General features: G+C 41.7%; 1 protein-coding gene across 3 annotated transcripts in view; it reads left to right on the forward strand.

Moving 5' to 3' along the window:
* LOC135101464 (F-box only protein 9-like) overlaps positions 1–21,643 on the forward strand; it is a 51,618-nt gene that overhangs the window by 14,958 nt on the left and 15,017 nt on the right. For all 3 annotated transcript variants that reach the window (XM_064005443.1, XM_064005444.1, XM_064005445.1), the window contains 5 exons: positions 6,205–6,510; positions 9,511–9,655; positions 13,086–13,225; positions 13,463–13,626; positions 15,065–15,253. In XM_064005443.1, the coding sequence (XP_063861513.1) occupies positions 6,205–6,510; positions 9,511–9,655; positions 13,086–13,225; positions 13,463–13,626; positions 15,065–15,253 (944 nt within the window). The remainder of the gene's footprint in view (positions 1–6,204; positions 6,511–9,510; positions 9,656–13,085; positions 13,226–13,462; positions 13,627–15,064; positions 15,254–21,643) is intronic.

The following is a 21,643-nucleotide window of genomic DNA, read 5'->3' on the forward strand; positions in this document are numbered from 1 at the left end:
GCCACCTATTAAAATTCTTCGCAATGATGTTTTCCATGCCCTTGCTGGCCTAAACCCTCAGAAGGCTTATGGACCTGATGGGGTCCCTCCTATTGTTCTCTGAAACTGTGCCTCTGTGCTTGCACCTTGCCTAGTCAAACTCTTTCAGCTCTGTCTGTCAACATCTACCTTTCCTTCTTGCTGGAAGTTTGCCTACATTCAACCTGTTCCTAGAAAGGGTGACCGTTCTAATCCCTCAAACTACTGTCCTATTGCTTTAATTTCCTGCCTATCTAAAGTTTTTGAATCTATCCTCAACAGGAAGATTCTTAAACATCTATCACTTCACAACCTTCTATCTGATTGCCAGTATGTGTTCCGTCAAGGCCGCTCTACTGGTGATCTTCTGGCTTTCCTTACTGAGTCTTGGTCATCCTCTTTTAGAGATTTTGGTGAAACTTTTGCTGTTGCCTTGGACATATCAAAAGCTTTTGATAGAGTCTGGCACAAAGCTTTGATTTCCAAACTACCCTCCTACGGTTTCTATCCTTCTCTCTGTAACTTCATCTCAAGTTTCCTTTCTGACCGTTCTATTGCTGCTGTGGTAGACGGTCACTGTTCTTCTCCTAAATCTATAAACAGTGGTGTTCCTCAAGGTTCTGTCCTGTCACCCACTCTCTTCTTATTATTCATTAATGATCTTCTAAACCAAATTTCTTGTCCTATCCACTCCTACGCTGATGATAAAACCATGCACTTTTCCACGTCTTTTCGTAGACGTCCAACCCTTCAGGAGGTAAGCATATCATGTAGGGAAGCCACAGAACGCCTGACTTCTGATCTTTCTAAAATTTCTGATTGGGGCAAAGCAAACTTGGTATTGTTCAATGCCTCAAAAACTCAATTCCTCTATCTATCAACTTGACACAACCTTCCAGACAACTATCCCCTCTTCTTCAATGACACTCAACTGTCCCCCTCTTCTACACTGAACATCCTCGGTCTGTCCTTTACTTATAATCTGAACTAGAAACTTCACATCTCATCTCTAGCTAAAACAGCTTCTATGAAGTTAGGTGTTCTGAGACATCTCCGCCAGTTTTTCTCACCCCCCAGCTGCTAACTCTGTACAAGGGCCTTATCTGTCCATGTATGGAGTATGCTTCACATGTCTGGGGGGGGTTCCACTCATACTGCTCTTCTAGACAGGGTGGAATCAAAAGCTTTTCGTCTCATCAACTCTCTCGTCTAACTGACTGTCTTCAGCCTCTCTCTCATCGCCGCAATGTTGCATATCTAGCTGTCTTCTATCGCTATTTTCATGTTAACTGCTCTTCTGATCTTGCTAACTGCATGCCTCCCCTCCTTCTGCGGCCTCGCTGCACAAGACTTTCTTCTTTCTCTCACCCCTATTCTGTTCACCTCTCTAACGCAAGAGTTAACCAGTATTCTCAGTCATTCATCCCTTTCTCTGGTAAACTGTGGAACTCCCTGCCTGCTTCTGTATTTCCACCTTCTTATGACTTGAATTCCTTCAAGAGGGAGGTTTCAAGACACTTATCCATCAATTTTTGACCACTGCTTTGACCCTTCTATGGAACTGGCATTTCAGTGGGCATTTTTTTATTACATTTTTGTTGCCCTTGGCCAGTGTCCTTCCTACATAAAAAAAAAAAAAGACACCCTTCAATTTTTGACTACCACTTTGGACCCTACAGGTCACATTTTCCATAGCTTGAGATGCTTGCTGTGCTTTTGTAATAATAATAATAATAATAATAATAATAATAATAATAATAAACAGTTTATTCTTTAGGCAGTTAACAAACTAAAAATGTACAGAGGGGGTGGGGAAATACTTAACATTTATCCTAAAGCTAAGTCTAATCTAGAAGGGAAATACTATTGATTGATGGCTTGCACCATGGTGGAAATCGCGCTGAGTCTGTACCGGTCCGTGTGCTGCGCCTTTAGGGGCGTTGTCTTGTTGGGGTGTCTGGTGGCATGGACCGGGCGAGGCGCGTCAGGCGGCAGCATGTGTCTGAGACGTGGATGATGCAGCAGTTCCCTTCCAAACTTTTCCAGAGCCTCTCAGTGCCTGGTGGATAGTCTGAACAGACTCAGGGTGGTCAGGGCTTCATCATAGGTGGTGTAGGCAGGGCCAAGGATGACCCTGCACGCCCTTTTCTGCACACTCTCCAGCTGTAGCTGTTGAGTGTGTGTGAGGGAGGAGGACCATGCTGGGGAGGTATACATGAGTTTGGGGAGGATGAAGGTGAGGTACACCCCCCTTAATTCGTCTGTCGGCATCCCCAGCGACCTGAGTCTGTGCAGCATGTACAGCCTGTAGATAGCAGATCTTATGGTGCTGGCGACATGCTGCTTCCAGGTCAGCTGGTCGTCCACCGTGACTCCGAGAAGCTTGGCACATCGGACCACCTGGAGGGGGTGAGGGCCCACTGTGAGCTGGGGAGGGGGCACTGGTACAGAGGAGGTACAGAAATGCATCACCATAATTTTGCTGTGGTTGATGGTCATCCTGCTCTCCTCCATCCATGTCTGTAGTCGCTCCAGAATTGCTTGCAGTGGCGAGTAGTCTGGGTTCTTGTTGGAAACTGGGACACCCACGGTGCAGTTGTCCACATACTTCCAGTGATGGGGGGTGTCAGTAAGGGCGTCGTTGATGAGGAGGAGGAAGCAAAGTGGACCCATCTTGGTCTCCTGGGGGACCCCACATGTCAGCTGTTGGAAATTAGAGACAAAGCCCTGATGGCAAACGGCCTGACGCCTCCCTGTGAGGAAGTCAGCTAGCCACGCTACCAGGTTAGGAGGGAGACCCAGACTTATTGCCTTGCCGATGACAACAGTGTGATCAACAAGATCAAAGGCTTTTTTGAAGTCCACAAAAGCAACAGCTAGAGAGGTGTTTCGCTTGTCCAGGTGGCTGTGGATGAATTCAAGGAAGTTGGTCAGGTAATGGGAGGTGGAGGTGGCTTTAATATTTCCAAACTGTCTGATATCCACGGTATTACAAATTTTGGTGTAGTCCCAGTCATACACAAAATCTTCACAAATAAGGCTACGGATGGGGGTGATAAAGGCTGGCCTGAGGTCATTGAGTGACTGTGGACTGGAAGTTTTGGGGATGGGGGTGACGTAAGATGTCTTCCAGTCCGCGGGGCAAGAGTGTTGGGAGAGAGAGGCGTTTATTATGGAGCATAGCGGTGTTGCTAGCTCTACAGCAAACTCCTTGTAAATTTTTATAGGAAGGTCAGTGGGTGTGGTGGATCTTGGTTTGAATTTGAGTATTCTCTTAAAAACATCCATCGCCTGGACAATGGGGGAAGGGGAGGGAGCGGGAAGATAGGCAGGAAGCGGAGTGGTGTGGAGGGGAGGAAAGATCTGACAGATAGTGGCAAAGTGATCATTCATCTCCTGAGCTGCGAGATTAGCAGGAAGGTGTGAGGTGCAAGGGAGGGATGAAATGTGCTTTTGTAGGCCACACAAAGCTTTAATCTTAGCGTACCACTGTCTATTGTTGGCCAGCTTGAGGTGGTATATCTTGTCCAGGTAACAGCTTGCCTTGGCAGCCTTAATCTCCCTGATCACTCTGTTTCTTAGTTTCCTGTATAGGACCGGGCAGGAGTGGAACGCCCAGGTCCGCTGACGCATGAGTCATCCAGGGGGCATCAGGTGGGTGCACTGTGACGCTCTTGGCTGGGATGTAGCGGTGGAAGGCTTCTGTGGTGGTGGCGACGTAATTGTGCCATTTTGAGTGGACGTCCTCCACATCCAGCACCTCGGTCCACGGGTGTTGTGTCACCCACTGCCCAAACTCCCTCATGGCTGAGTCAGGCATGGAGTGGTGGGTCCTGGTGACTGCTGGCCGTGGGGTCGAGGTGGTGGGTGTGGGTGTCCATAGTATGAAGAGGTGGGTGCTCCGTCCCCATAGGAGGCAGCAGCTTGCGGGGGCGAGTACTGCTGGCCCAGGTCTGTCAGTATAAGGTCGAGGATGGCTTGCTGGTGGGTGGGGAAGTCCACGACCTGGGTGTGGTGTAGCTGGTGTAGGATATCGCTGATATCTGATCTGTTAAAGTCCCCACAGATGACCAGCTTGGCGGCAGGATACCTCACTCTCAGGGCATCAGCAGTGTCAATGATGTGAGTGGTGAGTAACTGTGCTGTGGTGGCTCGTGGGGGGTGGTACACGACGCACACAATGATGGAGGCTGTGTTGGGATGGCAGGGGGGCGTAACTCTCACCCCACAGGGCCTCTACTCCGGCAGGAATATCGACAGGGAGGTGTGAAGGGCTGAGGGCAGAGTGGCAGAAAACGGCCCCTCCCCCCCCTGTGTCCTGTCTAGAGGTGATGGTAGAGCTGGTAGTCCTGCATCGTGCACACCTCAGGAACAATCTGCCATGCCCCAGTAACTGCAACAATGTCCGCACAAGTAGAGCTCATCGTCACAATCAACTCGTCCATCTTGTTGGCCAGAGATGTCGCATTGAATAAGAGGAGAGAGGGAAGACTATACCACACACGCGGCACTTCAAAGTGTTTGTATTCCCTCTTCTCCACCCTGTGGTCTTCTCTGGCACTGGAGGTCACTACCTTGATGGGATGCACCACATTTTTACCTCCTCTCGATCCGCAGTTCCGAAATAGTTTCAAGGTCTTAAGGCACTGTATCACGTTGAGCGGTGGGTAACCGGATCCTCGCCTACGACGCAGGAGGTAGTTGCGTTCTTACATTTGCACTGAAGGACACATTTTTCTTTATGTATCAACACGCACTCACTAAATGTGTTCACAAGTACAACAATCCCACCAGGGCGAGCCTAAAACTAAAACTAAAAGTTGAAAACAGGAAAAACTGAGGTCACTATCAATAAGGGGCGGGGAAGGCCAACATGCTGGCCGAGGCTGCTCTAGAGCGCCTAAGGTCACACGTCCTTCCCCTGTGAGGTCAAGTGTGTGTGTGTGTGTGTGTGTGTGTGTGTGTGTGTGTGTGTGTATGGTAAGATGTTCATGATCTAGTTCCCTCATATCCTTACCACTGTGTTTGTGGTTGTGTAACCACCATGACTGAGGCTATTAGTGACTTCAGATAGCAGGATGTTGGAAGATATCCAGCCACTTGAAGAGGAAGGCTGAAAGGCTTGTAGCTGATATTCTTGGAGATGACAGGCCTGACGCCATTCCACTGTTCACTGGTGCCAGTGCTTGGGTGAATTCTGTGTTGAGGCCACAGTGTTTTAATATCCCAGGAGCTGCTTTTGTTATTTTATTATATTTTCTATGCCAAGGTCATGTTTTTAATTAGTTTATTTATTTACTTATTTCAATTTAATATTTTTATTTTTATTTTTAATATTGGAGTGCACACAGGATATTTTGCTGAAAATATTAATTTATGAACATTACAGGTAACTTGTAATACATATAGTGTATACATGTGAAGGATTGCTGCTGATCATTAGGTGGTGTGTCTAGATGTGAAATGATTAATGTAGTGGAGGGAAAAGTTATGTGCTATCAGAGAAGAGAGAATAGTTGTCTAGGATATTGTGTTGTGTGGATAGGTGAGGCACTGAATAAAACAAAGTTTGTCTTACCCCATTCTGATATGAACAAAGATCAGAGTCAGGTATCATGTGGCATCTGCATAAATTTTGTAATTCCTGTAGTGTTGGAAGTCTGGAAAATTATGTAGAAAAGTGTAGTATAGAGTCATTTCCATAAGAGTAGACAGGAGAATGTGTAATATTAAGATTATTGATGAATAATAATAAAAGAGTGGATGATAGGATAGAGCCCTGTGGAATACCAGTTACTGAATGTAGAAGAGCAGTGGTCATCAACCATTGTGGGAGTAGAATAGACAGAGAGGAAATTTGAGATAAAAAGAGTAGAGAGAGAGAGAGAGAAACCATAGGAGGATGCTTTTTGCTTAAAAGTGTAGAATCTATAAGAGGAAGGTTTTTGCTTAAAAGTGTACACAATTTAATTACTCTGTCTAGACAGTTGCAGCAATTCTATTAGTGACAATGCACTTTTAAAGATGAGATGCTTATGTTTAACAGTTGATATCTAATATCCTAAATAGAATTTTGTATCTCCCTTGGTGTATAACTTTACTTTGAAGATTTTGATTTGTTGTAAAATTGGGCTGAATTCCTGGTTATTAAATGTTAGATTATTACAAGAATATTGTAAATTTCAGGACCCTGAATCTGTACTGGCTTCCTTTCGTGAGGAATGGCAACGTGAACTGGAAGGTGCTCAGGTCCAGAAAGGCCTTTGCAATGTGTCTATGCAATCATCTCCTTCGAAGGAGGCCACTCAAGGTTCCTCCAGCCATAATAAAGGACCTCTGAAAGCCGTGCAGAGTGCTCCTAAGGACAATGGTAGTGATAGTGGTGGTGGCATCATTAGTGAAGGTGGTGAGGGAGGTAGTGAAGGCTATGGTGTTCCTAATGTTGAGAGCAGCACTCCAATGGAGGAAGTTACATCAGATGTTGAAGCAAAGGTAGGATTTTTTTCTCATCAGACATATTAAAGTGACTCATAGTAAATTAAGTTTTAGTTTTAATTCTGGTAAAGACTGTCAAAATCCTGCAGTAATCCATCCTTCTTCATGCAGGCTAACATCCCCATAAAAGGTGGTTATTGACACACACACACACACACACACACACACACACACACACACACACACACACACACACACACACACACACACACACACACACACACACACATTCCAAATCTCCAAGACATATCATATGAAGAGAGATTGAAAAGTTTGAATCTACAGACTCTGGAATAATGGAAGGAGAGTGAAGACCTGATTGCAGTGTATAGGCTGATGAATGGATTAGAAAACGTGGACCAGCAGGATTTGATAACATGGGATGTAAGATTTAAGAGGACATGGAAAGAAGTTGAAAAAGGCCACCTGTAGAAGGGATATTAAAAAGAACAGCTTTCTTCTAAGAATAGTAGAGCTATGGAATAGCTTGGAAAAAGATGTGGTTCATGCAAGGTCGATTCATGATTTCAAGACCAAGTTGGATGATAGTAGATATAGAGATGGGACAGCACGAGTGTAGCTCCCTTTCCCAAATATCACAACTAGGTAAATACACACACACACACACACACACACACACACACACACACACACACACACACACACAGTGTGGTATAGTAGTTAGCACACTCAGCTCACAAGTGAGGAAAATGCTTGAACATGACAAATATTCTGTTTTTTTTTAAGATAAGGACAATAAATTCACAACTAGATAAATCCAGCTTGTTAAATACACTCTCAGATATATCTAAGAGGAATCATTCTCATGAAATTTTGTTATGGATGAAAGTGGCTGATATTTTTATGTTGCAGTACATCTATCTCAGTATTATTCTCATCAAAGTCTCAGGTCTGTCATGCCTTTAGTTTTTTAATGAGTATTTTGGTATTTTCTGGGATAAATTTTTACTCCCTTTTAAATTCATTCAGAGAAATAAGTTTCTGACTGGACTATTTTTGTTTTACTCCTCAAAGAGAACAAAGAGAACAACTACATGAGTTTCATGCAGAATTATAATGTTCAGATCTCTCAGTTACAAGAAAAATTCAAAAGCTGAGAGGATGACCATCCAACCCTTGACCAGTGTAGTGGCAAAGACTTGTAAAAGGATCATAAAGGATAAATTGATTTAGTACCTTGAAGTAAATGATAAACTGACTCAGAAACAAATTCTTTTGAGAAGGGAGATCTTGTAAAAGAACCTTATATACTTTTATTGGAGGATGACAGACATGGTGTAAGAGAGAGGGGGGTGGATGGACAATACCTACTTGGATTTAAGAAAAAAAAACTTTTTGATAAGGTACTAAACAGAAGGTTGATATGGAAATTAGAAAATATCAGTTTTATAAAGAACAATACTGTATCTTGAATGAGAATGATAGTAAAGGACCACAAATCTACCTTGATATAAATTTTAAGTGGTGTCCCACAAGATGAGTACAGTACTCTCAAGTTTTGCACTTAACTTTCTTCCAAAAGTATTGAAAGCACTGAAAAACATTCAGGCTACATGGCCTAGAATTGTGTGTGTGTGTTTTGTCCTCACATCCAACGCGATGCAGTAGCGCAGCACCACCATGTCTAGAACTGTATGAATGTGTTTTGTCCTCACATCCAGCATGATGCAGCAGTGTGACACTGCTACATCTAGAACTGTGAGAGTGTGTGCTTTATCCTCATGTCTGGCATGATGCAGCAATGTGGTGGTGTGCTACTGCTGCATCCAGAACTGTGAGTGTGTTTTTTTTTTACATCTGGTGTAATGCAGCAGTGCACTGCTGCCATATCAAGAACTGAGTGCATGGATTTCATCCTCACATCAGGCATGACACAATGTCTAAAACTGAGTGAGCGTGCATGTTTTGTCCCCACATCCAGCATGATGCATTGGTATGGGAATACAATGCCACCATGGCATGATACATTACTGTGTAGCAGTTAAGAGAGTACCATAGTAGTGAGGTGAGACACCTCTCATTTGTTTGTGTGTGCTTTTGCAATGTGGCAGTGTCATTGCCACAATGTGACAGTGGCCTTTCTCTCCCCCTCTCTCACATGCAAGCCAGTGTGACTAGTGTTGTGGCTAACAAGTGGTTTACTCATACAAATAATCTGTATGTTCAGATATGTGGGACTAGAGTGACTTGGTCTCATAACTCTTGAACAGAGGAGAGGAAAATCTAATTGTGGTGTACAGAGTAATGAATGGGCAAGAGAAACTAGACAGAGGACCTTATACAGACAGATAAAAGAGGCTATGGAAATAAAATCAAGAAGAGCATACACGGAAGGGACATTAAGAAATACGACTTTCCATATTGATATGTAAAAATATGGAATAGGTTAAAGAAGTGGCCTAAACAAAAACCTTAAGCAAATTTAAAGTAAAGTTGGATAAAAGTAATAGAGGTGGACCATATGTTACAATTAGGTAAACACACACACACACACACACACACACACACACACACACACACACACACACACACACACACACACACACACACACACACACACACACACACACACAGCATTACTTCCCTTTAAACATCTGCCTTTCTTGTTAACTAACCATTCCACATATACTCCTACTATGAAAACTTAAACTGAGGAAGAAATTGCTGAAATTTCTACCATAGGAATAAGTGTGGAGATAAAACAGCTGCTTCAAGTTGGGGTGGTAATAGTAACAATAATCCAAGACAGGAAATTGTGGTGTCATTATTACACCATCTTATGGTGTAATAATATGAACCAGATATTGCACAAAGGTCAATTTTTCTTTGCTGAAAAATTTGTGTATAATATTTAAGGAAAGTGAAAAATCAAACTCATAAATATAATAAAGTATGTCTGTAATGTGTACTGCAAACACAATTCTTTTAAGATAGGATAGATGCTATATGTAAAGTTAAATGAAAACTCCATTTTAGGCTACAGAGCTGTTCAAAAAGGCTGTCGAGTTGGAGCAAAGTGGACGACTGTATGAGGCCATCCAGTTCTACCGTCGAGCAATGACACTGGTGCCAGACATAGAATTCAGGGTCCATCATCAGAACATGCTTGAATGGAGTGAAAGTAAGACAGTTCACTGTTCATTTGGTTGATCAAATTATTTCTTGTAATTAAGTATTCAAATTTTAACATACTTCTACAAGTGGTTAATGGTTCATGGATTGCATTTTCAAAAACCACATCTTATATTGCTGAAATATCATATTTATTAATGTAGTATCACTAAAGCAGGAACTATTATTATTCTCTCTCTCTCTCTCTCTCTCTCTCTCTCTCTCTCTCTCTCTCTCTCTCTCTCTCTCTCTCTCTCTCTCTCTCTCTCTCTCTCTCTCTCTCTCTTACACACACACACACACACACACACACACACACACACACACACACACACACACACACACACACACACACACACACACACACACACACACACACACTCTTGCAAGCTCCATGGAGAATATCCTTGCCTGCTTTTTGACAGGTATAGATTCAAACCTATTTCAGGTCACTAAGGATATTTTACTGGGAGTAAGAAGTTACATAGTGCCCCCTAAGCAAGGGTCATGTAATGTGTGAGTTCTTAACCTAATCCAGAGATAAGAACATAAGAAATAAGGGAAGCTGCAAGAAGCGACCAGGCTTACATGTGGCAATCCCTGTATGAAATATACCTATTTTCCCCATCCATAAACCTATCTAATCTTCTCTTAAAGCTCTCTAGTGTCCTAGCACTAACAACATGATTACTGAGTTCATTCCACTCATCTACCACTAAACCAAAATTTTTCAAGCTTGAACCTGTTATTTCTTGTTCTACCCTGGTTGCTGATCCTAAGAATTTTGTTTATATCCTGCTTGTTATAACCCTTATACCACTTAAAGACTTCTATCAGGTCCCCTCTTAACCTATGTCTCTCTAAAGAATGTAAATTTAACAACTTCTTTCTTGCCTCATAAGGAATACTCCTCATCCCCTGTATCCTTTTAGTCATTCTCCTCTGTACTGATTCTAATAGACCTATATCTTTCCTGTAATGTGGGGACAAGAACTGCACAGGGTAGTCTAGATTGGTCTCTAAAGATCACTTGAAGCTCTTACATCAGCAACAGCTAGTTGTCATAAATTATGAAGATCATGATGAAGTACAAGATGATATCAAAAAGTTCTAAGACTAGCCATATATACAACAAAATATTTCATTTAAATTTAGCATCATTCCCTTCAAAATAGCTTCTCTTGAGCAGCAATACAATGCTCCCAACACCATTGTTGCATCCAAAATACATTCTGTGTTTTGTTCTTGAAGTTTGTGAAGCATCTGTGATTTCTGCTGAATCTCCATGATGTCCAAATGGCAACACAGCTTCATCTTTAGGAAGAGAAAGTTGCACGAAGCCTAATTTAGTGAGTAGGGCAAGTGTGTAAGGGTGATCATGTTGCTGCCAAAGAAACTCTTGCATTACAAGAACTAGATGAGAAGTTCATTGTCATCATGGGACATCCATTTGGCCCTATGTTATATCTTGGGCTTTACAATGGAACTGGACATTGATATCCTGCTGATTCACAACAAGGCAAGGGGAGCTACTTAAGACCCTTGCTCTTTGTTTTGATTTCTATTATAAAACAGTATGTGATATCTTAATTCAGATATCCTTATTAAGGTGTCATCCCTGTATACAAATATTTTGATTGTATTTGCCAAAACTTGTGGCTGAGCTATGTATTTGCCAAAACTTGTGGCTGAGCTATGTCATTGGCCTGACCAAGACTTGGCAGTCAAGTGTTTATTTGGGTTGAATGAATCTTTCTGAAATTGCTTGCCATCAATTCTTCATCCCCATAATGGAAAAGGCTTTTAAAATGTGGATTTAACTGTATTCCTTTGTTGGAGAATCATTTTATTGGTATTAAGACTGTACTTAGAGGAATTAAATATCAGCAGGCAAATTTTTTGCATAAATGACAAGGATGCAGGCCACAAAAAAGAAATAATATTTAGTGATGCTTGTGGCTGTCACAGTGATTAGTTAAGAATGAGTTGCTAGGTATAAACCAATCCACAGATTTTGATCAGGAAGGCTATGAAAGATCTCAAAACATCTTGCAAAGAGAGAGAGCTTGAGAAAAGGCCCATGCATTGAAGAAGAGGAACTCAAAGGTTGTCCTAGATGTGTCTGTAAAGATGTTATAAAGTTCCTATGTAATCAGAAGGTGCAGGAGTCATTGTTGTATCAGAAAACTTCAGTCTTAGCCCATGTGCAACAGTGTAGGGTCACTTTTGCAAAATGTCTTGTCTAGAGTGAGCAGTAAATGCAAATAGTGTAGTGTTAGGGACTAAAAATGAATGGAGGAAGATTTAGGAGCTGTTACCGTTGTTGGCACCTAAAGAACTCTCCAAGGAACACTTAATTTGGCCTGTTGATGAATGTACCACAGTATGCTAGCAGAACCTAGGAAGGCATGGAGAAGGATGCCCATAGACTGGGCATTGATGGAGATGGAGATGAACATGCAAAATGCATCACTGAGCATTAGGCCTGTAATCACAGATAGTGAACTGAAGAAGAGAATGGGAATTCCATGTACAGTATAACCCCAGCTATCTGGCACCCATGGGGGATAGTGTTTTTTGGATTGCTGGATTTTCTGGTTGGTTGAGTGTTACTCTTATGAATATTCTATTTTCAGTAAGAACCAAAATTAAATACTGTACACTAGTACTTGTAAGTATGACAGATACAAATGAAAGAAAAATAAGTAAAAGGCATCATGAAATAAAAGGACTATACTTACTCATCTGGTGTATGTATGTTCCTTCTAGAGTGCCCCGAAGCTGATACTGTATTATGTACCGTATTGTCTGTATGTTAACACTTACGTAAATTTTCAGGGTACACACTAATGTTCCTTATTTACTGCTTATATGTGTCTTGTAAAACTAGTTCTTTAGCAGTAGTTTTATTCATATGTATCACTAGTTCTATGAAGATGGGGGTTTATCAGGATTTTCTTCCACAAGCATAAGCCTATCAACCAGAGTAGGCTCTGACACCAACAATGCTGATGTTTGCTTTGATGCAACTGATATTTATGTTTACATTTGGATGGGAGCTTCAGCATGGCAGGTAATTAAGGAAATTGTATGGATATCCAGCAGAAACACTCAGTTAACAAATTTGGTTATGCAAGTGGTGGGAAAGCTAACCATTCCACTCACACTGCTTGCTTGGTGCTAATTTCATATATTTGAGATTTTTTAAATATTATTTTATTTATTTATTTTCCCTCAAAAAAAAAAAAAATTCTGGTTGCTTGAGAATTCCAGATAGCTGGGGTTATACTGTATTAGTTTGGTGATGATGACAGTTCCTGAATGTGTACCACTTTGGGACGACATCATTTTGGCACCACAGCTCAGAGAGTAGGTATGTATTGTAGGAAAATGTCAAAATTGATGTTACATTAACATTATTCTCCCATTCGCTTACTCAGACTACCAGGCTCAAGGGGAAGGAGAGGACACAGCTTCAGAAGACGAATTGGACCAAGAAGAGATTCAAGACCTTGTATTCAGATTCCAGGCATTGACATCTTCCTCTCAAGCTGTATGCATTCCCCAGTTTGACCAGGAGGTATGCAGAAGTGTCCTCAGTTTTACTTTTTCTTCTTCTATGTTGAACATAGATTTTCTTTTCCTTGGGTAAAAAAAAAACTGGCATTGTTTTACTGCATCACATAAACACAGTGACCTATTCAAAGCACCACCATCTTTGCGCTGTTCTCATTACTAAAGCATCTTTTAACAATAACCAAGTTTCATAATAAAGTATTAGTAATACAGTATCAAGGTACCTATGTGAATTTTCCAGGCACCACATATTTCTTGTTTGCCTCCTGAGATGCTGGAGCGCATTATGCACTGGGTAGTTGGAAGTGATCTGGATATGAGATCGCTGGAACAGGTGTCACGGGTGTGTCAAGGCTTCTATCTGGTGGCCAGGAACCCTGAACTGTGGCACAAAGCTTGTCTCAGGTGAGTTTTGTGATCTAACTATATTGGTGTGCTTTTCAAGTACTTTTCTCTATGAGAGATGTTGATGCATGCAGGAATCATCATATTTGAGATTTTTTTTGTTGGGTATATTGTCATAGAATCCCTGTAAGTAGTAGAGCATGGCCTGGTCATTTTCTGATGACAAATAAATTTCTTCCATTGTGGGCATCCTGTTGTTTTTGGATACAGTTGTCATATATATATATATATATATATATATATATATATATATATATATATATATATATATATATATATATATATATATATATATATATGTAGATAGATAGATAGATAGGCAGATCAGTAGAAACATCACCCTAATTGTTATTCATGCTGTAGTAACTTGTTTTAGTCTGCTAATTATGTCTAGACAGGGTTTGTTTAATTTAGATCAAATTATTCAGATCAATTTAAATTAGAGTAAAAAAAAAATCATGATTTGTATCAAAATTAAATATACTGTATTATTAATTATTTAAGTGTTATATTAAAAGTAAAAAATCATGACTTAAATAAAAATTAAATATACTGTATTAATAATTAATTAAGCATTATGTTGAAAATAAGATATCTAATGGCTTAAACTATATATATATATATATATATATATATATATATATATATATATATATATATATATATATATATATATATATATATATATATATATATATATATACAAGGAAGAAGGAAGAACATGTGAAGCAGTTGCACAGGAAAAGTATCAAGTGCACTTGTCCTTACTGAGTTTACTGATCCTGTACTGGTCCTGCAGCGAGTCAGGCACCAGTGAATTATTGCCATCTCATAAGAAAATTATTCAAATGCATAAAAAAGAAAGAAAAGATCTATTTGCTTATAATAACAATAAATGTGATTATGAAGTTTAATGAGTTTAATTCTTTTTAATGCAAAGTTAGTTAGTTACTTTAACCTAACAGGTCTGATCAGACTATTAGTCCTACTTATAATTTTTTCTCGAAAACTTATGTTGGGTAATGTATACTAAACTATGAGTTCATTCAACATTGGCTAAGTTCACTACAAGAAAATGGCCTCATAAGACTGAAACAAATAATGCAAACAAACGAGGATTAATGCAAAAAAATAATTTAAATATAAAAAAATTATTTAAATAAAAAAAATAAATTAAATAAAAATCCTTTATATATATATATATATATATATATATATATATATATATATATATATATATATATATATATATATATATATATATATATATATATACAGAGAGAGAAATCTTGACTTTTTCCCAGCCCTGTGTCTAAAGAAAAGAAAATTCTTGATTTTTTTTTTCTAGCTCAGTCTAGAAAAACATGTCAAGGTTTTTTCTACTTTAATGATTTCTGAGGCACAGAATTTGAAACTTAAGATGAAAGTTTTTTGTTAGGATTTGGGGCCTGAGTTGTGGCGTTCCTGGAGCTTATGGGTCATGGCGGAACATGTTCATCCAACGGCCACACCCACGTTATAATGGATGCTACATCTCCCGCACCACCTACTTCAGGTCTGGAGAGAGTAGCTTCCAGGACCAGAACTACCAACCATGGCATTTGGTTCAGTACTACCGTTATCTAAGGTGAGGTTGTAAGCATACAAGTCTAGAAGCTTTTTTATGCAATTAAATAAAGTATGACTTCTCAGTACAGATTGCATAGTATGAAAGAAAATGCTGCACAAAGTGGCAAATTATTTGCCTATGTTATTTTAGACATTACTCATAAGAAAAGAAAAAAAGGTAAGTTGTTTCACATGAGACCTGTTTCTTCCACTTTGTATTACATGCTCCCCAATATTACCCAACTCATTCTTCCCACATTTTACATTTAATTCCATTCAAAAACTGCAATCAGGGTTGCTATGGCAACACTGGTAATCTGTGGTACCCCCACTATTCCTCATACCCACATTTCTTTCTCAACAACCATATTGTTTACATCTGCATTTCCTAGCCATCTCTGATTTTTCTTTGTGTCATGGCTTCCCCAGGCCTTTCTGATGATTTTCTGTTCAGCCAGAAATAAGGGAAATTGAAGTGACTGGTGCTCCTGCACCAGTCTTCTGCTCCTCAGCTTCCTCATTGGGCTCCCATATCCCCAGGAGGACCTGTGTCACTCCAGCCTGTAGAAGGGTGATGGGTAGTGCTACTAAGGATCCTCACACTGTATATATACCTGTCATGGCACTTGTAACTTGTAACATTGAGTCCCGTTGTCCCGAGTGCAAGGAGTGGGATGATGAGCTTGTTTCTGGAGCCTTTAAACATCATTGCTTCCTTCAGTGGAGGTGTGATGCCCGTTCCCATAAGAAGGGCATCAAGGACACTCCTGTTCAGGCTCAGCTTTGCCCTGCCCTTCCTGTTACTGTCTTGGGAGAAGTGTTTCAGGATGAATTGGTGCCAGGTGGTGATGATGAGTTCCTCTGCCCTGCTGGTATGTCAGTTTTATTTATTTATTTATTTATTTTTTTTTTTACACACCACCTTCCAAAAGATGGTGAGCTAGTCCCTCATGAACTTAAGTCACAGCTAGCTGTTGCCCACTCCTCTCTTCCAGCACACTCTATGCCTTCGGCTCAAGACATGGCAGAGGCTGTGACCAGCCACCCATCTGCCTGTGGTGCTGAGCAGAGTGTGGTGACACTCCAAGCTGTGAGGTCAGAGGGGGCCAGCCAGGGGCAAGAGTTATGCCCTGCCCATTTTGTTAGTTTAGAGCAGGACATGAATTATAATATCTTCACTGGCAAACGCTCTTGGCCCTTAAGGACGTGCTGTGGAAGGTAAAACAGTCATGACATAATGAGATGGGGGCAAGTTTGGCTGCATCCTCCTATCCAGATGACCCTTTGTTGTGACTGGGACATGACTGGGCTCCTGTTCATCCTATGTATCTACTGGCCCAGGGTGAGGGACAGGCTGTGGGCATAGTGGCTATGGAATTAGCCCAGCCCACACAGCCAAAGGGTGTACATGCACCTGAGCAATCACACTTACACCTTGTGTCCCCATCGCACACCGGGATGACTTTCCCAAGGTGCACATCACCACCACCTCAGTTGCCAACCCACTGTTGGCTGCAGCTTGTGTGCATGGATGCACAAACCTCTCCACTAGCAACAGTGTCATCCATGGCTCTGGTGTCTCACTGTAGTATCTCAGGCAGGGACCCTCAGGTCACTTGGTCACATGAGGAGGTTACCGCTGAGCTCCCCATTGGTTCAGAGATATTTGGGTTTTGGGTTGGACCTATTTTTTAAGCCAGTCAGCCAGCTTCCAAGGGAGACTTCTTCATGTTCTCATTCTGATTCTGACACCTTAGCCCCACTCCTCGCCACCCACCCAGAGGTGGCTCAGCCTTGTCCTTGGTCAGCCACCTCTATTTTGGCTGTCCCTTTCATACCTATCCCAAATGTGGGCATGTCATCCATGTTGCTACTCCACTCTAACCTACCAGTGCACTTCTATGATGATGATAAGACCACCCAGAGGAACCAGATACCCCAAATTCCACCACAAGATGGTGGAATTTGTTGTCTCCTGTTTCCCTGAAGTGGAAGGGCAGTGTTTTTTTTTTTTTTTTTTTTTATGTACGAAGGACACTGGCCAAGGGCAACAAAAATCCAATAAAAAAAAATGCCCACTGAAATGCCAATCCCATAAAAGGGTCAAAGCAGTAGTAAAAAACTGATGAATAAGTGTCTTGAAACCTCCCTCTTGAAGGAATTCAAGTCATAGGAAGGTGGAAATACTGAAGCAGGCAGGGAGTTCCAGAGTTTACCAGAGTAAGGGATGAATGATTGAGAATACTGGTTAACTCTTGCATTAGAGAGGTGGACAGAATAGGGATGAGAGAAAGAAGAGTCTTGTGCAGCGAGGCCACGTGAGGAGGGCAGGCACGCAGTTAGCAAGATCAGAAGAGCAGTTAGCATGAAAATAGCAGTAGAAGACAGTTAGAGATGCAACATTGCGGTGGTGAGAGAGAGGCTGAAGACAGTCAGTTAGAGGAGAGGAGTTGATGAGACGAAAAGCTTTTGATTCCACCCTGTCTAGAAGAGAATTATGAGTGGAACCCCCCATACATGTGAAGCATACTCCATACATGGACGGATAAGGCCCTTGTACAGAGTTAGCAGCTGGGAGTGTGAGAAAAACTGGCAGAGACATCTCAGAATGCCTAACTTCATAGAAGCTGTTTTAGCTAGAGATGAGATGTGAAGTTTCCAGTTCAGATTATAAGTAAAGGACAGACTGAGGATGTTCAGTGTAGAAGAGGGGGACAGTTGAGTGTCATTGAAGAAGAGGGGATAGTTGTCTGGAAGGTTGTATCTAGTTGATAGATGGAGGAATTGAGTTTTTGAGGCATTGAACAATACCAAGTTTGCTCTGCCCCAATCAGAAATTTTAGAAAGATCAGAAGTCAAGTGTTCTGTGGCTTCCCTGCGTGAAATGTTTACCTCCTGAAGGGTTGGATGTCTGTGAAAAGACATGGAAAAGTGCAGAGTGGTATCATCAGTGTAGGAGTGGATAGGACAAGAAGTTTGGTTTAGAAGATCATTAATGAATAAGAAGAAGAGAGTGGGTGACAGGATAGAACCCTGAGGAACACCACTGTTAATAGATTTAGGAGAAGAACAGTGACCGTCTACCACAGCAGCAATAGAACAGTCAGAAAGGAAACTTGAGATGAAGTTACAGAGAGAAGGATAGAAGCCGTAGGAGGGTAGTTTGGAAATCAAAGCTTTGTGTCAGACTCTATCAAAAGCTTTTGATATGTCCAAGGCAACAGCAAAAGTTTCATCAAAATCTCTAAAAGAGGATGACCAAGACTCAGTAAGGAAAGCCAGAAGATCACCAGTAGAGTGGCCTTGACAGAACCTGTACTGGCGATCAGATAGAAGGTTGTGAAGTGATAAATGTTTTAAGAATCTTCCTGTTGAGGATAGATTCAAAAACTTTAGATAGGCAGGAAATTAAAGCAATAGGACGGTAGTTTAAGGGATTAGAACGGTCACCCTTTTTAGGAACTGGCTGAATGTAGGCAAACTTCCAGCAAGAAGGAAAGGTAGATGTTGACAGACAGAGTTGAAAGACTTTTGACTAGGCAAGGTACAGTCACGGAGGCACAGTTTCGGAAAACAATAGGAGGGACCCCATCAGGTCCATAAGCCTTCCAAGGGTTTAGGCCAGCAAGGGCATGTAAAACATCATTGCGAAGAATTTTAATAGGTAGCATGAAGTAGTCAGAGGGTGAAGGAGAGGGAGGAACAAGCCCTGAATCGTCCAAGGTAGAATTTTTAGCAAAGGTTTGAGCAAAGAGCTTTAGCAGATGTGATAGCAGTGGTACCATCTGGTTGAAATAAAGGAGGGAAAGAAGAAGCAAAGTTATTGGAGATATTTTTGGCTAGATGCCAAAGTCATGAGGGAAGTTAGATCTTGAAAGGTTTTGACACTTTCTGTTAATGAAGGAGTTTTTGGCTAGTTGGAGAACAGACTTGGCATAGTTCTGGGCAGAAATATAAAGTGCATGAGATTCTGGTGATGGAAGGCTTAAGTACCTTTTGTGGGCCACCTCTCTTATCATGTAAAGCACGAGAACAAACTGTTAAACCAAGGTTTAGAAGGTTTAGGACGAGAAAAAGAGTGAGGAATGTACACCTCCATGCCAGACACTATCACCTCTGTTATGTGCTCAGCACGCAAAGACGGGTCTCTGACACGGAAGCAGTAATCATTCCAATTCCAATAATTTTCAAAATACCTCCTCAGGTCCACCCAACTAGCAGAGGCAAAATGCCAGAGGCACCTTTGCTTAGGGGGATCTTGAGGAGGGATTGGAGCAATAGGACAAGATACAGATATGAGATTGTGATTGGAGGAGCCTAACAGAGAAGAAAGGGTGACAGCATAAGCAGAAGGATCAAAGGTCAGGAAAAGGTCAAAAATGTTAGGTGTATCTCCAAGACGGTCAGGAATACGAGTAGGGTGTTGCACCAATTGCTCTAGGTCGTGGAGGATAGCAAAGTTGAAGGCTAGTTCACCAGGATAGTCAGTGAAGGGAGAGGAAAGCCAAAGCTGGTGGTGAACATTGAAGTCTGCAAGAATGGAGATCTCTGCAAAAGGGAAGAGGGTCAGAATGTGCTCCACTTTGGAAGCTAAGTAGTCAAAGAATTTCTTATAGTCAGAGGAGTTAGGTGAAAGGTATACAGCACAGATAAATTTAGTTTGAGAGTGACTGTGTAGTCGTAGCCAGATGGTGGAAAACTCGGAAGATTCAAGAGCGTGGGCACAAGAGCAGGTTAAGTCATTGCGCACATAAACACAGCATCCAGCTTTGGATCGAAAATGAGGATAGAGAAAGTAGGAGGGAACAGAAAAGGGGCTACTGTCAGTTGCCTCAGACACCTGAGTTTCAGTGAGGAAAAGAAGCTGAGGTTTAGAAGAGGAGAGGTGGTGTTCTACAGATTGAAAATTAGATCTTAGACTGCGAATATTGCAGAAGTTAATGAAGAAAAAGTTGAGGGGGGCTGTCAAGACACTTAGGGTTGTCGACAGAAAGGCAGTGTGACCTGGGGACATTTATGGTCCCCTCCCCCAATGGGGACTCCGAGGCTGGTGTAGGAGTCGCCATGATGATTTCAAAATTTTTGAGTGAAGGGTGTGTGTTATTAGGTGCTTGTAGTTTTGTGTGGAGGAAGAGAGTTGTCTTTAGAGGGCAGGCTGTGACTGCCCCCTTGTGTTGTGAGACACAAAGGGAAACATTCAGTGAGGTCACAGCTGGGTTTAATGATAAGTTCACAGCACCCCCTGAACAGTGCTTTAGACCTCACTGGGAGTAATTATCGTTTCGGCAGGTGTCTACTGCCTCCTCCATGTGGAGACAGTTCAGGTAGACCTGCAAGGTGCACCCAGACAATACGAGACTGTCTGTGCTCCTAGGTTCACATGAGCAAGACCAATGGTTTACTCCATTGAAGCAGCCTCAAATGCTTTGCTGAGAGCTGTGGAATGTGGAATGTTCTAGGCCTACCCTTGTCAATACCTTCATATGTATGCAGTTAGTGGCCATGAAGAAGCAGGCAAGGCAGCCAAGCTAAAACCTGACCTAGCCCTCTCTCTCTCTTACCACTAAGGGAAGGGAACTCCAGGTTTTTGCCTGGGAGGCAGACATGTCCAGGCTGGAAGGTGTCTTGGCAAAGGATGAGGGGGGCACAGATTTTTTTTTTTTTTTTTTTTTTTTTTTTTTTTTTTTTTTTTTTTTTTTTTTTTTGATCCTGATGAGGGGGGCACAGATTTTTTTTTTTTTTTTTTTTTTTTTTTTGATCCTGGGAGCCTTCTACTGTCTTTTACAGTTCACACCACCACCTCCTACTACCATGGCCATGGGAGATCAACTCTTCAAGAGTCTCCAGATAGCCATGGTGGATCAGGCAAAGGATTCCCCCTTTGCCTTAGCCAATGTAAAGGCACTACATAGAGAGTATTACCTCACGCATCTCCCTCCGTCCTTTAAGACTGCCACAAAGATTCTCCTCAGACATTCCTCCATAAACTCTGGTCTTTTCTTTGATGAGGAGAAGGTCAAAGAAACCCTGGACAGGGCAGACAAGACTACTACTTTGACCTTCCAGCAGGTAGCGACCAAGACTCTTAACTAAACCACACCCTCCTGCAGGTACCTTTCTCTGGTGGAGTGCAATCCTAAGCCTTCTACTTCAGGATATCCCTCCTCCCAGCAACATCAACCGGATTCTCCTCCCCATAGGTCTAGAGATAAGACTGGGTGCTGCTTCCATTTCTAAAAGGGAAAGGAGAAAATTTCAAAACCGAATCCCCTGCCTCCACCCACAAAAGTGGCAGGCTGCATTAATCAGAACAGGGGCAAATGGAAGGCCATAGAAACAGAGGATTGGATACTTAATGTCCTGGAGCACAGTTACTGGATCCCTTTTGCCACACGTCCAACCCTGCAGG

This window comes from Scylla paramamosain, chromosome 6 (assembly GCF_035594125.1).
Source record: "Scylla paramamosain isolate STU-SP2022 chromosome 6, ASM3559412v1, whole genome shotgun sequence".
Classification (NCBI taxonomy): Eukaryota; Metazoa; Arthropoda; class Malacostraca; order Decapoda; family Portunidae; genus Scylla; species Scylla paramamosain.